This window comes from Sorghum bicolor, chromosome 1 (assembly GCF_000003195.3).
Source record: "Sorghum bicolor cultivar BTx623 chromosome 1, Sorghum_bicolor_NCBIv3, whole genome shotgun sequence".
NCBI lineage: Eukaryota > Viridiplantae > Streptophyta > Magnoliopsida > Poales > Poaceae > Sorghum > Sorghum bicolor.
The window spans coordinates 79132063-79148604 of record NC_012870.2 but is presented as its reverse complement, the minus strand read 5'-3'; the positions used below and the strand labels follow the sequence as shown (position 1 = coordinate 79148604).

Genomic DNA, 16542 nt, shown 5'->3' with positions numbered 1-16542 from the left:
CAGAGTCAAGCCAAGTGCACTCACAAGATTCGAATTATGGATGAAAAGATCCAAATTATGGCTACAATCAAGCTTACCCTCTCAGTCTTGGGCTTTGCTCTTCTTCTTTTTTTATTTACTTTAACTCATTCTTCGTTCTTTATCTTCGGTTTGTAATTCTTCAACTTGGACTTCGTTTTTTTAATAAAATCTTTGTAGGGACCAAGGCCCCTCTAGTTCTCTCTAAAAAAATGCAAAAATGGCTCAAAGTGTTGAATATAATGGGCCATTAGCCCATATTTATATTTGATGATTAATTCAAGGGTCCATAATTAATGCTATAATGAAAATGGTTTAGTACCATATTGATGATTGACCATGTGTTAACTCAACTTAAATAGGTGGCCTTTGTTAGTCCCTATAGAGAAGTTGAGGGAGGGTGAAGGGGTGCCACACGCGCGCGCCGCCGCCGCCGCCGAGTCGTGACATGAGATTAATGGTCATCAATCAGATATTTCCTCCTGAGGCCTATATATACCATACGCACCCACTCCTTCCATACCCATACCTGCGAGAACACATTCAGTCTTCTTTCTTCCTGTCGAGTTGCTCTCTGTCCATTTCCGTCCCGAACCTCTGCGCGCACAGAGATCGGGAGAGCAGGCCTCCGGAACCCGACGCCTTGCATCGAGACACCTGCTCGGGTGTTGCGGGCAATCAGATTTTTGGGGAGCGTCTTCCGCGACTGCTCACCGGCGAGATCGTCTTCTTCCACTCCGGCGAGTCTTCTTCCTGGTGGACGTTCGCGCGGATCGAGATCGACTACTTCGTCTTCTTCCTGGTGGACGTTCGCGGGACTGCACTGCGAACATCTTCCTGCACCGACTGTGGTCCGCTACTTCGAGCAACGCACTATGTCGACTAGTGCGAATGGAGCCGCCGGTGCCTTCGGCACTGGTCCCTCCTCTGGGTACAGTCTTATACGATTGTTTTTCGTTTTCAGTATGTTTCTTGTTGTTGCAGTAGTATTTGCAATGTTTATCTCTAATCTGAGTAGTGATAAAATTACACACGTGCACATATATGCCACCACACTATTATTGGTAATTTTCTGGATTAAATCAAACATTAAATTGTCTAAATTTCTAACAATCCAAAAACCTAATGTTAGGCATTTTTCTGTTAGTGGTTTTGCTGCTGCGTTAAAACCGGTCTATTTGATGGTTCAAATTATAAGCGGTGGCGCGCGAGAATGATATTATGGTTGATTGCTATGAGTTGCTATGACGTCGCGAAGGGGAAGCCGGAACAGTTTACTCCTGAGGAGGAGAAAATGTTTTTGGCTGCTGATAACCTCTTCAGAGGCGCCGTCATAAGTGCGCTCGATAAAAAGTATGTCGACAATTATATTATTTGCACCACTGCTAAGGAATTATGGGATGCGCTTGAGGCCAAGTTCGGGGTTTCTGATGCTGGTAGCGAGCTGTACCTCATGGAACAATTGTTTGATTACAAGATGGTTGATAGCCGTTCTGTGATTGAACAAGTACATGAGATACAGGCACTAGCTAAGGAACTAGAACAATTCCCTTGTGTGTTGCCTGAAAAGTTTGTGGCCGGCGGTATAATCGCTAAGCTGCCACCTTCTTGGAAGGATTTTGCTACTTCTCTAAAACATCAGAGGAAAGAGTTTGGTCTTGCTGAACTCATGGGAACTCTTGATGTTGAGGAGAAGGCGAGAGCAAAAGATACACATGGGAAAGGCGTTGAGTCTTCTAATGCCAATGTGGTGCAGAAGAAAAAACAATTCGCATTCCGTAATAAGAAAAAGAACAAGCAAGAGAACAAGCAAGGAGCAAACCCGAAGCCAAAACAAACTGCAACTTTTAAGAAGAAAAAGGCAGAAGGAGGCTGCTTTGTTTGCGGTAGTGATGACCACTGGGCGAGTGGTTGTCCAGACCGTAAATTTAAACGAGAAGAGAAAAAGTCAGTAAATATGGTTATTGGCGAGGCTGAAGGAGGAACATCTGGGTATGGTAATTATTTACCTACTGTTCTTTCAGTCTGTCATTCACCTGAGTGGTGGATGGATACTGGGGCTAATGTTCATGTGTGTGCTGACATCTCTTTGTTTTCTTCTTATCAGGCCGGCAACACTGGAGCCTTACTGATGGGGAACGGATCTCATGCGCGTGTTCTTGGTGTTGGTACGGTCATTCTGAAGTTCACTTCGGGAAAGACGGTGCTGATGAAGAACGTGCAACATGTCCCTCCATCAAAAAGAATCTAGTTAGCGGCTCACAGCTTTGTAGAGATGGCTACAAAATAGTCTTTGAGTCCAATAAAGTTATACTTTCAAATTTTGAAACTTTTATTGGTAAAGGTTATGACTGCGGAGGCTTGTTCCGCTTGTCCATGCATGATGTGTGTAATAAAATCGTGAACCATACTGTGATTTCGAATGAGTCGAATATTTGGCATTCGCGATTTTGTCATGTTAATTATGGTTGTTTAACGCGGCTAGCAAATATGAATTTAATCCCGAAATTTAATTTAGTCAAAGGTTCTAAGTGCCATGTATGCGTGTAATCCAAGCAACCTCGCAAGCCTCACAAGGCTGCGGAAGCGAGGAACTTGGCACCATTAGAATTAATCCATTCCGATCTATGCGAGATGAATGGTGAGTTGACTAAAGGTGGTAAACGATACTTCATCACTTTTATAGACGATTGTACTAGATTTTGTCATGTGTACTTGCTTAAAACAAAGGATGAAGCATTACAATATTTTAAAGCCTATAAAGCTGAAGTAGAAAATCAACTTGAGAGAAAAATAAAACGCTTAAGGTCCGATCGTGGTGGAGAATATTTTTCAAGTGATTTTTCTGACTTCTGCGTAGAACATGGAATTATTCATGAGAGGACACCGCCATACTCACCACAGTCCAATGGGATTGCCGAAAGAAAGAACCGTACTCTAACTGAGATGGTTAACGTCATGTTAGAGACTTCGGGTCTATCTAAGGAATGGTGGGGTGAGGCGATATTGACAGCGAGTCATGTCCTGAATAGAGTTCCTACAAAGAATAAAGAAATCACACCATTTGAGGAATGGGAAAAGAAAAGAGTAAATGTCTCTTATTTGCGTACTTGGGGTTGTTTGGCTAAAGTGAATGTGCCAATAAACAAGAAACGCAAACTCGGACCTAAGACAGTTGACTGTATTTTCCTTGGTTATGCTACTCACAGCATAGGGTATAGGTTCTTAATCATAAACTCTGGAGTACCAGATATGCATGTTGGTACTATAATGGAATCTAGAGATGCAACATTCTTTGAAAGTGAGTTTCCTATGAAAAGTACACCTAATATTTCTAGTCATGAATCTATAAACTCCCATGAGCAATTTATTCCGATAGAACAATGTGAGGAACCCCATGTTCACTATCCTGAGGAGGATGATAATGTAGTCACTCGAACGAGCAAAAGACAAAGAAAAGTGAAGTCTTTTGGAGATGACTATATTCTGTACCTCGTGGATGATACCCCAACAACCATTAAAGAGGCATTTTCCTCTCCTGATGGTGACTTGTGGAAGGAAGCAATAAGGAATGAGATGGATTCTATAATGTCTAATGGAACTTGGGAAGTGGTTGAACGACCTTATGGGTGCAAACCTATAGGGTGCAAATGGGTGTTTAAGAAAAAGCTTAGGCCTGATGGTACAATTGAGAGGTACAAGGCTAGGCTTGTGGCTAAGGGTTATACCCAAAGAGAAGGGGAAGATTTCTTTGATACTTATTCACCTGTTGCCCGTTTGACCACAATTCGAGTGTTATTGTCTTTGGCTGCCTCTCATGGTCTTCTTATTCATCAGATGGATGTGAAGACAGCTTTCCTAAATAGAGAGTTAGAGGAAGAGATCTATATGGATCAGCCTGATGGATTTGTAACAAGTGGTGAAAAGGGCAAGGTGTGTAAGTTATTAAAATCCCTTTATGGCCTAAAACAAGCTCCAAAACAATGGCATGAGAAGTTTGACAGAACCTTAACTTTTGCCGGCTTTGCTGTTAATGAAGCTGGCAGATGTGTGTACTATCGGTTTGGTGGGGGTGAAGGTGTGATCCTTTGTCTATACGTGGATGACATACTGATCTTTGGGACAAGCCTTGTTGTGATCAAGGAAGTTAAAGACTTTTTGTCTAATAACTTTGAGATGAAAGATTTGGGAGAAGCTGATGTTATTCTAAACATTAAGCTTTCAAGAGAAGGCAATGGTGGGATAACACTTGTGCAGTCCCACTATGTGGAAAAGATTTTAAGTCGCTTTGGGTACAGTGACTGTCAATCTGCTCCTACGCCTTATGATCCTAGTGTGCTATTGAGGAAAAATCAAAGAATAGCAAGGGATCAACTAAGATTCTCCCAAATTATAGGCTCATTGATGTACCTTGCTAGTGCCACGAGGCCTGATATCTCGTTTGCAGTGAGCAAACTTAGCCGGTTTGTGTCAAATCCGGGAGATATTCATTGGCAAGCTCTTGAGAGAGTGATGCGCTATTTGAAAGATACTGTGAGCTATGGCATTCACTATACCGGATACCCGAAGGTATTAGAGGGTTATTGTGATGCAAACTGGATATCTGATGCTGATGTGTTAAAGGCCACAAGTGGATATGTGTTTCTGCTTGGAGGTGGCGCTGTTTCATGGAAGTCTTGCAAGCAGACTATCTTAACGAAGTCAACCATGGAAGCAGAACTCACAGCATTAGACACCGCCGGTGCTGAGGCCGAGTGGCTTCGTGAACTCCTGATGGATCTACCGGCGGTTGAAAAACCTGTGCCGGCTATTTCCATGAACTGTGACAATCAAACAGTGATCACTAAAGTCAACAGTTCTAAGGACAACATGAAGTCTACTAGGCATGTCAAACGGCGTTTGAAGACTGTCAGAAAGTTGAGAAACTTCAGAGTTATAGCATTGGACTATGTTCATACGTCCAAGAATCTGGCAGATCAATTCACAAAGGGACTATCACGTAATGTGATAGATAGTGCATCGAGTGAGATGGGTTTGAGACCCACGTGAGGTCTACCATGGTGGCAACCTGTTCTATGTGATCGGAGATCCCGTGAAGTAGAATGGTGAAACGAGCCAGAAGTAGATTGTGAGGAAAGACCCTTTCCTTAACTCATCTCAATTGCACTTCTTTCCTAAGTCTGTAAGGAAGGGTGGTTATATACCTTAATGTATTCCAAAGCGGCTTGTGAAGCGATAGATGTTGTCCTACAGAACATCTTTAAGGAATACACCTATATGAGTTTGACTGCTAGTCACAGTCTATGAGATTTTGGGTGATCTCTAGATACTCATGAATGGGCCAGAAGTATGACTTATATGCTTCAACCAGAGGGGATGTTCATGCAACCCGGTATCAGTTATGAGTGTAGATGAAACTTATATCACACAAAACTTGCAATTCAAGGCATAGTCCATTGTTCAAGTTGTGGCTAAGTGTAGTCTGTACTCTAGGTGGAAGTTCAACTTAACAGTCTCCACCGAAACGACTGGTATATGAAACGACATGGAAACTCGAGAGCTTTTCTTATGTGCCCTAGAAATAGGTGCGGATTGTTGAATATAATGGGCCATTAGCCCATATTTATATTTGATGATTAATTCAAGGGCCCATAATTAATACTATAATGAAAATGGTTTAGTACCATATTGATGATTGACCATGTGTTAACTCAACTTAAATAGGTGGCCTTTGTTAGCCCCTATAGAGAAGTTGAGGGAGGGTGAAGGGGTGCCACACGCGCGCGCCGCCGCCGCCGCCGAGTCTTGTCTTGTCGAGGTCGAGACGAGCGAGCGTGACGTGGCACACGAGGACCAGATCAGACGTGACGTGGCGCATGCGTGGTGAATAAAGAAAGGGAGGAAAAACGGGATCTGACCGTTGTGTAATTAATTACTAATTGATTGACTCGGTTTATGGCAATTAAATGAGATTAATGATCATCAATCAGATGTTTCCTCCTGAGGCCTATATATACCATACGCACCCACTCCTTCCATACCTGCGAGAACACATTCAGTCTTCTTTCTTCCTGTCGAGTTGCTCTTTGTCCATTCCCGTCCCGAACCTCTGCGCGCACAGAGATCGGGAGAGCAGGCCTCCGGAACCCGACGCCTTGCATCGAGACACCTGCTCGGGTGTTGCGGCCAATCAGGTTTTTGGGGAGCGTCTTCCGCGACTGCTCACCGGCGAGATCGTCTTCTTCCACTCCGGCGAGTCTTCTTCCTGGAGGACGTTCGCGCGGATCGAGATCGACTACTTCGTCTTCTTCCTGGTGGACGTTCGCGAGACTGCACTGCGAACATCTTCCTGCACCGACTGTGGTCCGCTACTTCGAGCAACGCACTATGTCGACTAGTGCGAATGGAGCCGCCGGTGCCTTCGGCACTGGTCCCTCCTCTGGGTATATAACGATTGTTTTTCGTTTTCAGTATGTTTGTTGTTGTTGCAGTAGTATTTGCAATGTTTATCTCTAATCTGAGTAGTGATAAAATTGCACACGTGCACATATATGCCACCACACTATTATTGGTAATTTTCTAGATTAAATCAAACATTAAAATGTCTAAATTTCTAACACAAAGTTACGAAATCTTCTCTCTGCAGAGTAAATATGTAGGAGCAATTTTAAGAGTGAGTTTGACAAAAAGTTAAATATATATATATATATCTCTCTCCCTCTCTTTTTTTCCCATCGGAGCTTGGTTGCAGCTCAGATGTCCGTTTGCAGTTGTTCGTGCTGTCGACGTACCCCTTTTTATCGGGAACAGGGTTCTCCTCCCAAAACATGAGCCCGCTCTCCACATCCGCGCCCGGACCCACGAGAGCTGGGCACTACTGGGCCACAAACCCGTCTCTCTCCTCCTCCACCGAAATAGCCCATCGGTACGCGTCAATCAGCACAGAGCCAGCCACGCCCAGCCGCAAAAGGGACGTCGTCTTCATGGGCTGGGCCAGTTCTCGGACCCCATTCCGGCACCAGCCCAATCTAGTTGTTTGCTGCCGCTAGGGTTTCGTTTCATCGCGGACCACCGGACGTGGCCGTCAAGTTTTTCTGCGTCGTCCTCCGCGCCGGCACTGCCATACCCAAACCATAAACCCCGCGCCGCCCGCCTCGTTCCGCGCCGCCGCACGCGAGCAACCTTCTGAATCCACACGCGCAGCTCGGACAGGCAGCTCAGAGCTCGCGAACCAGACATGGCGAACGGGGACGCGGCCGTGGAGGCCGGCGGGAACGGGAAGGAGGAGCCCGCGGCGCGCCAGGCTTCGACGTTCGCGGAGCTGGGTATCTGCGCGGAGCTCGTGGAGGCGTGCGACGCCATGGGGTGGAAGGAGCCCACCAGGATTCAGGCCGAGGCCATCCCCCACGCGCTCCAAGGTACTACTGCTGTCCCCCTCGGCGTCGTCCGGTGCACACGCCGCGCAGTGCCCCCACTGTGGCGGGCAGGTGCAGCTGCAGACTCTTGACTTCGGTGTCTGCCTTGGTTTTCGCAGGGAAGGACCTGATCGCGCTGGCGCAGACGGGGTCCGGGAAGACGGGCGCGTTCGCGCTGCCCATCCTGCAGGAGCTGCTCAGCAACCGCCAGGCTGAGCAGTCTTTCTTCGCTTGCGTGCTCTCGCCAACGAGGTCGGTTTCTTTTCTCAGTCAATTACTAAGTTTAGGGGCGACGCACCAGTATCTAATTTGGAGTATCCGTGGTTGCTATTCAGAGAGCTGGCGATTCAGATCGCGGAGCAGTTTGAGGCGCTCGGATCAGCTATTGGTTTGCGTTGCTCAGTGGTGAGTGTTATAATTTGCAATTATGTTGGCTGTCAGCTTTTGAAAATCTGAATGTGGCAAATCTTGGCGCATTTGTGGCAAATCTTGACACATTCATACAGTTGCACTTTATCTATCTTACAACCTTTTTAGCTTAATAATTAATAATTATGCTTCGGACTTGTATGGTAACAAATGTTTGTTGTGTTTGTTTTTGAACCTTCACTTTCCCCCATTTCCATCACAGCATCGCTAAGCTTTTCTGTGCTTTAAAATCATTACTGCATTGTTCTAAGGATTCATCGAACATGTGACATACTTGCACTATTAGAGTAGATGCATTCAGATGTCACCTGGTGATATTGCATTTATCATGCATATTGTGTGGCTTTCTTCTGCCTTTGTGGATACCTTGGTTGTAGCTGACATTTTATTCTTTCACCAGCTTGTTGGAGGAGTGGATCGGGTGCAACAAGTGTTATCCATTGGAAAACGTCCGCACATTGTGGTGAGTGTTATACATTTCCTGATTTTCTCTACTTATTCCAAGCTAGAGTTCCTTTCCACATTTATATAGCAAAAGATGTTTTTGATGACTCTAAAGTATGTTTCCAATCTGTGTTACTTTGAAATGTATACATTAAATAAAATTACTTGTGAAAAGCCACCACAATGGATTGGCATCCTTATCAAATCCTGCTTCTCATTGAGCTATTGGAGGGAGTCATTGCATTAAGCCTGAGAAGTACTTTTTAAACCAGTAGCAACAACCATACCAGCTTTGATTCTCTTTTGCTCTTCCATACTTACATGACACTGAAATTTGTTGTATGCTATTATTTGTATAAGTGAAATACTCCGTTTAAGTTTATTTTATTTCACATATTGTTTTGTCTTCAACTCTTCATCTGTACTAACCTGCTCTGTAATACTTCCTTCAAAACTTAGGTTGGAACTCCTGGCCGTCTTTTGGACCATTTGACAGAGACTAAAGGTTTTAGTCTTAAGAAAATCAAGTATTTGGTATGTATTCGTTTTTATTATCTAAGTAAAAAGTCACAGGGTGTATGTTGTGAATTTCTTGCTAGATACTTTCTTTGTCCGGAAACGGATGTAGTTCTAGCATAGTACTGAGTCAAATCATCTTAAGTGTGACTATCCTTGCATTTTGGAGCATATGTCTTAATTTGAGATAACTAGTTGAATACGTTATTTTTTTATTGCTATGTTCTTTTGTATTGCTAGGTATTGGATGAAGCCGATAAGTTACTTAATGTGGAGTTTGAGAAATCCCTCGATGACATTCTGAGAGAGATCCCTAAAGACAGGAGGACTTTCCTTTTTTCAGCGACTATGACCAAAAAGGTTTGTGCACAGTATGTACTTATTTATGAGATGAAACTACTTAACTTATAGAACCTTTTAATCACACAACTGATAAATTAATAATAGCATTAAGTTCTTGAGACGGGCATGTCCATTGCTGCCGCCTGCCATTGGTAATCACAATCATATGGGATGATCAAAGAGTGATGGTGTCTCATATTTATCTTGGCAAATGCTACTATTAGTTGATTTTCTGTTATTTCATATTAGATTATTCTTTCCTAGTGTGATCTTTTCAATACAATCAGTCCATATTTTCGTGGAGTAATTTTATTAACACCGTTTTGCATGTTTTTTTTTGACTAAATGAAGCTTCCTTTTCTATAACTTAGGTAAATAAACTGCAACGTGCTTGCCTCAGGAATCCTGCTAAGGTGACATTCTATCTTTGCCTTTTCAGTTACTAAGCAAAGAGTTGACATCTTGGGTCTACTACTTTTTTATTCTCTACTTGCGTTTACAACATTTTTTTTGTGGAAACAGGTTGAAGCGGCCTCCAAATATTCTACAGTAGATTCACTTAAACAGGAGTTCTATTTTGTTCCTGCAGATGACAAGGTCAGATATTTGCTCCAAGCCTCCACCTATACATGCTGCTGCTGCTGTCCTTGCTAGTTAAAAGGATTTTCTTCCTCCATGTGATCCAAATCTATGCCCTCAAGACATTTTTGTGTTATCATGGACAATGCATGATATGCCTAGCTTTGTTGCAATGTGTTCTTTTCTGGTTTTGTCCCAAGTCAAAGTAGTCCAAGTTTGACTAAGTTTATTGAGAAGATTATTAACACATACCACATCAAAGCAAAGAAGTAAACTACAAAAATATGTCACAATGGATGTAATGTCACTTCTTTGATATAGTAAATATTATTGTTCTTTTATATAAACTTTGTCAAACCTTGAGTAAGTGAGTAATTTGACTTAGGAGTTAGGACAAACTCAGAAATGCTTATATTCTGGGAAGGAAGGAGTACTATTTTGATAAATACATGCATGTATGTATGTTAACTTGCATTCTAGTGGATCTACAATTTGCTTCGAGTTCTAGTAATTCACTCTACGCCTAGTTATAGCATCTATCCCCTTGTCAGCCTAAAGAAAACAAATGCAACAGGCTCTACCATTCGGAAGTACTTCACAATAACATATTTGCTCACTCTTTTACAACAAAATGGTCTGAACCTTTTGATACATAAGTGAGCAACCAACCAAATGATTAGAACCAATTTGATGTTTTGATTCTTCTTATGTTGCATGTCTCTGTTAACTGTCTGGACAATCCCCAATTCATTTAATAAGCAGTTATGGAAAATCATGGCTTCAATGAAGTTACCGTATTGAATGTCGTCAACCTATTCGACATGTGTTATGGGTGGACTAATTGAATACTATATTGGTTACCAACTTACCATTAGTCCATCACAGCAGAGTACCCTTTTCCATCATTTGTCTGTAATCTACCTTTTTTATCTGAATTTCAGGATTGCTATCTTCTTCATGTTCTGAATGAGAGGCAAGACAGCATGATCATGATCTTTGTGCGCACATGTGAATCTACTAGGCTCCTTGCTCTTATGCTGAGGAATCTTGGTTTGAAAGCTATGTCTATCAGTGGCCAAATGAGTCAGGTTAACTTTCTTTGACTTAAAATGTCAGACATATAGATAATTATATGACTATTCCATTCAGTAGGTTAATCCATGTGTTCTGCGATTTCTGTTGTTTATATCTTCCCTTTAATAATACTTTTCGTTTATTTTTCTTTATTACCAGGACAAGAGACTAGGTGCTTTGAACAGGTTCAAAGCGAAAGATTGCAATATCCTTATTTGCACTGATGTAGCAAGTCGTGGCCTTGACATTCAAGGAGTTGATATGGTCATCAATTATGATATTCCAATGAATTCTAAGGTCTCTTTCTGTTTGTTTGAGTACTTGCCTTGGGCCACTGTGATTTTAATTTAACTGCTTACAATTCCAATGAATTCTAAGGTCTCTTTCTGTCTGATTAGATGTTCAAGTTGGATTCGTTATGGTCTTAAATTTTATTCTCTGTGACATGTAGGATTATGTTCATCGGGTGGGTAGGACCGCACGTGCAGGGCGGTCAGGATATGCTGTATCTTTGGTGAATCAATATGAAGCCCAGTGGTTTGTGCTGATCGAGAAGCTCCTTGGTAATTACTGTTTTTCTTTTCACCTTTTTTTTTCCCTTGGCAGTTGACTGTCATAGCTGGAGATGCCATTTGTCCAAAGCCTGCCTCTCTTATCAACTACGATTTGCAGGCAAGCAAATTGACCAGCGTAAGGTGGACAGAGATGAAGTCATGATACTTAAAGGGCCCATATCTGATGCAAAGAGAATTGCACTTACGGTACGTCCTCATCTGACATCAGTATCGATTCTGTAACTTTTGCGCTATTCTTGCTGGTAGCAAATCTGGTGCAAAAGGATGGCTATCTGCTGGCTCTTATACTCATGCTACTTATCTCCCCTTGTAGAAATTGAAGGATTCCGGTGGCCACAAGAAGCGTAGAAAGGCGGGAGATGATGATGAAGAGGTGGAGGATTATTCTCATTCTAAAAGACCGAAATCCTTCAAGAAATCAAACAGACGATGAAGGCTCTGGAGCTCTCCTGATGAATTAGAATCCGTGTGTACAGCTGCTTCATTTATCCAAAAGTCCTCTGGTTCAGCGCAGACCCTGTGGGTTTGCAGTGATGGTGATGCATGTTTTAGCTATATACTAGGGCCAGTTAAGACTTCTCCAATTTTGTCATCCCGATCAAAACCATGTTACATAAGCAAATCATTTTTATTGAAGTCTGAGCTATTTCATTGGAGTCCTGTAGTTGTAGCTACTGGGGTCTTTTGATCTCTTCTGCGGTTTTGCCAGAAGGCATAGGCAGCCTTTGCGTGTGTTAACACAGGAGTGAAATAGGGTGCTTCGAGTGCCTTAACAGGGGTTATCTATGTACCTTACACAGCAAACACCTGCAAATACCTGAACGACAGAAAGCTCAAAACCAACCAAGCAGGATGCTAAAACGATGCAATACAGGAGCAGGCTACAGGATGCCACACATTGCTTGAGCACTGGATGCTAAACGATGCAACGGTACTGTTTAGCATTATCCTGCCTTTTCTTGGTCTTCCAATAGCCACGGTAAATAGCATTATCCTACAGTTTAGACGGTCATCTAGCTCGCCCGCCTGCTTGTAATCTTATATCTGCCCGTGCTTTTCGCCTGTACTCTGGTAGCTAGCAGCTCCTAACTTTAAGCTTCCCATGTTTTCTTTGATCGCCAAGCTTATTGTTCTGAATTTTGTCAGGTTGCGTTCTAGCTCGATAAGCGTTTGACGTTTTACCAGCCATATCACCATGTGTCTAGTCTCTTAGCTTGCTGCTCGATATACACAAGTTCTCGTCTCCTAATTTTCTTATTTACATTTGATAAGCACATGCATCTGCTATTTTTTTTACTCTTGCTACTCGCAGGTACCACCATCTCTGAATTTAATTAGCTACTACATTGGATGAGCAAGCATAATTTGTTTGATTCGCAAGAAAGGATACTGCTGAAAAATTCTTCCACCCATCCTACTAGCTAGGCTTTCAGTCTCATTTTTCGTTTTCTCATCGCAAGCCTGACTACACAAGTTTCTAATAATGCTGTTTTTTTTTACCGTATGCAGGATATTGTCATGCACGCATGCAAGCTTCTCACAAACTACACAGCCTGCCTGAAGGTTGTGATTAATAGATTGACCATGTTCGATTCTAATTGAGAAGAACTATCATTAGTAACCCTTCATGCTCCTTCATACAGCTACAATACTTATATGGACATCTCTTTTGGGCATATTTATTTGCTCTTGTTATCAGTAAAAAGGCACGGACCACTTATCTTATATGGACACTATAATGTACATTCGTTACACTAATACAAATTCTACAGCTACAATACTGATCACATCTTTCTCCAAAAAAACAATACCGATCACACTTTCAATAATTCTTTACACTATCCAAACCATGTTCTTATTCCATCAATCCTCATATATATGAATCAATAATTCTTTATGCTATTGCTATCCAAACCATGTTCTTGCTCCATCAATCCTCCTATGGATGGAAACGATTAAACGAAGTTGCCGTATCAACTCATCAGTTCTTAAATAGGCACATCAGGCCTCCATCCGGATTGAGCTGATTTGACTACTACAAGCATCAATCCTGTCGACGACATCCATTTTTTACTTGCTTCGTTTCATTTTATCTGAGTTGGATCGTTTGCATCCGAGTTGAAACTGGTTTGGCTACACTACTACAAGGAGCAATGCTGTCGATCGTTGACTTTTTTTTGTAATTCTTATTTTATTTGTTGTGTCTATTCCATAAAAATTAAGAATATATATATAAATATTAATTTTTAGGAGTAAAATTTTATTTTATTGACTAAATATTCTTTTCTTTTATATCTTATCAAGCCATGTCATGCAAAACTTTCGACATTTGATTTTAATTTGTTTGGGGTGCGCCAGGCCCAAGCAATAGTGCAACGCTAGGACGACACAAGAGAACCTTGATAGCAAGCTACCATATTAGATTCTCCCCCACAAAAAATAAATTTAATATCATTGTGGGCACATATCCCACATATCAGATATTAAACTGATAAGAACAGATACTACACTTGATCTTAGCCAAAAGGCCGAGAAAGGTATGAGTTGCCTTGTAATTATGCACCTTCTTTTATACACGCCTCACCTGATCTATGTCTGTCACCCCTCGGGGTGGTACAATTCCTCAGCTCAATAGCTGATGTTATCACACCTTAGGTTCGTTAGCAAAACAAGGCCGTATTAATTACGATGTTAGGCTTAACGGTCCATTAAGCAATCTTGGCCTGGCTTGATGGGCATTGGCTTCTCTGACTGTTCAATGGGCCTAAATCCAGAACACACGGCTAACGAAGGCCCAGCGCAGAACCACTGGATTTGGCCTTCTCTATCGAACCAAACCCTTTGTTGGTTCATTTTCTGGGCACGCGCTGATCATAGTTATTAGTTAAAGCCCTTTCTTCATCAGCAGAGTAATCTAAAAGTTATCTACACTGTTCTGGGGATGCAGCTGTGCAAGATAGTTACTCGTGCTGATTGAGAGAACAGAACCAACAATAAATACAACCAACTATATATATGAAACTAAATCTTGAATTAGCAGTAGGACTAGGAAAACAAAAACCATGAGAGAAAAAACTTTCTATGTTGAGTAAGCTCGCTACGTGAGCAAGTTTCTCTACTATATAAAAACACATAGGGAAAGATTCCTTTGCTAGCATTTCTATATGAAAATACTATCGCATGTTTCTCTTGTTAAAATTTTTGCTAGACTAAGAGTATCTCCAGCAGTCTCCCTATACAACTCTCACAATAAGATAGTATTGGGGTAACCCAATATCACTTTCTAGATTTATTAGGGGAGATGCTGCAGTAGTATTGGGATATATATATATATACCTATATAAAAAGTGGGTCCTACAGGAGTGTAAGAAAATATGACTGAAAAGTGGTAGTTGCGATGGTCCCTATGATATTGGGGGAGTTGTATCTCCCCTTCTTTGAGGGGGAGATGAGGAAAATATTAGTGGCCACCAAAAAAAGGAGAGGTATTGGAAGACTGCTGGAGAAAAACAAAAGCACATCTCCCTCAATATAACAGTTTTACGGGGATGAAGGGTGGTAACAGGGGACTGCTAGAGATGCTCTAAGACGGATCACTTGGAGCATACAATATAGTATAACCTGTTAAAAAGCTTCTAGCTAATCCAAACACTTTAGATTATGAACTAAATTAGACTTTGTTTGCTTGTTTTATAAGTTATATCTTTTCTGTCAGCTAATAGTGTCTTTCTCACACAATAAATCAGTGAATAATATTTTTAACTATAACTTTCATACCAGCGAACATGTACTTATAATACCAACCGGTGGATAATAATCCTATAATCCACTTCTAGTCTACTAACAGGAGATTATATTTCAACAAATAATAAACAAACACTTATAATCCATAACAAAGGTTCCAAACAATTTAGACTATTATAATCCATAATCTAGATTACTGTGATGTAATCATAAGCTATAATCTAGATTATTCAAAGGTCTAAATCTTCCATTGTTTTAGGTAGGTTTTGGTTTACCGGTGGTATCAATGAGATGTGGCAGTGATATCGTATTGAAATAAAGTCTCTCCCTACTTGAAGGGGTCACATATGTGGTTTATGACAGTCCCAATGCTAAAAGTTATATATAGTTTCTATACCTATTAATTTTTATAGGCACTATATATATAAAAACTATAGTCCCAATGGATAGTTTTTACAGACTAATTTTTTATCCAATCGCATTCATTCTCTCTTTATTCTCAACCAAATATATCACTTCATGTCTTAGATCTCGTGTAGACATGTTAAACTCGGTTTTTATGATTTTTAATCTTTCTTTAATAACTACCTTGCCACATCAGCAAAATGCTTAGGTCACACTGCAATTAATGTCTATAAAAATTATGATGATTTCTGCATTGAGAGTGCTATTACCTAACACCATGCAACATTTAAATGCTATAGTAAGACCATAAAACTATGCAATTAAAATTATGCATCATGGTTTTTGTTTTATTTCTTCACCCCACATCTCTTTAGTTAATAGGGCGCTCTTGGAAATAGTGTAAAGAAACTTACAATTGAAAAAGGTCTTATTGACGCAACAAATGGTGTGTTTTAAAGGAAAGGTTCTAGGCATAGGGCTGAAATGGTTGGGATAAAATCCCAATCCAGCTTGCCTAAATTTCTATGGTTAACCAACTCGAATTCGTATTCACAAGCATCTTTTTTTTAGGAAAGCCACCTGGCTCACTTTATTGATCATTAGCAATAGTTACATCGTTCACCAAGGCTGCTAACATGAAGCTAGGGGGTTCATCGACCCAGTTACAAGATAATTTGCTTTGCATTGCTACTCTAGCTAACTCATGTGCAACACCGTTAGCATCTTGATTGGTTTCACTTTCCATCTTTGGCAAATTTGAAAACAAGACGAAAAAAGGATTTAGCTATTCTTTTTTTTATCCTTTTAGCTTTCCCAATTCTTCGGACATCTTGCTTTTAGCCCTACGATATTCCGTTCGTTTGTTTTTTAAGTTTGTACTTTTTTTGCCAGTCAACAGTATTTTTTTTATAATAAATCAATAAATAAACTTTTAGCCATGACTTTTTCGAACAAACGAACACGAGCTATAGTCGGTCTATTAATGCAGCCTAGCCAACCGC

At 41.2% G+C, this 16542-nt stretch overlaps 1 protein-coding gene across 2 annotated transcripts; it reads left to right on the top strand.

Moving 5' to 3' along the window:
- On the top strand, positions 7042 to 12052 carry LOC8077969 (DEAD-box ATP-dependent RNA helicase 10). 2 transcript variants are annotated; one of them, XM_002468571.2, is made up of 13 exons: positions 7049 to 7436; positions 7553 to 7685; positions 7769 to 7838; positions 8263 to 8325; positions 8766 to 8840; positions 9063 to 9182; positions 9536 to 9577; positions 9687 to 9761; positions 10685 to 10831; positions 10977 to 11114; positions 11269 to 11380; positions 11490 to 11578; positions 11706 to 12052. In XM_002468571.2, the coding sequence occupies exons 1-13, from the start codon at positions 7256 to 7258 to the stop codon at positions 11823 to 11825; spliced, it is 1365 nt and encodes a 454-aa protein (XP_002468616.1). In that variant the 5' UTR covers positions 7049 to 7255; the 3' UTR covers positions 11826 to 12052. The 2 variants fall into 2 exon arrangements, with proteins under 2 accessions (XP_021307402.1, XP_002468616.1); XM_021451727.1 differs by lacking the exons at positions 11490 to 11578; positions 11706 to 12052 and having other exon boundaries at positions 7042 to 7436; positions 10977 to 11195.

What these genes read in the sequence shown, in the direction of transcription:
- LOC8077969 (XM_002468571.2), top strand. Translation starts at nt 7,256, where the DNA reads ATGGCGAACGGGGACGCGGCCGTGGAGGCCGGCGGGAACGGGAAGGAG. An exon ending in GCCTCAGGAATCCTGCTAAG is followed by an intron (nt 9,578 to 9,686) that starts GTGACATTCTAT and finishes TTGTGGAAACAG; the next exon opens with GTTGAAGCGGCCTCCAAATA. An exon ending in TCAGTGGCCAAATGAGTCAG is followed by an intron (nt 10,832 to 10,976) that starts GTTAACTTTCTT and finishes CTTTATTACCAG; the next exon opens with GACAAGAGACTAGGTGCTTT.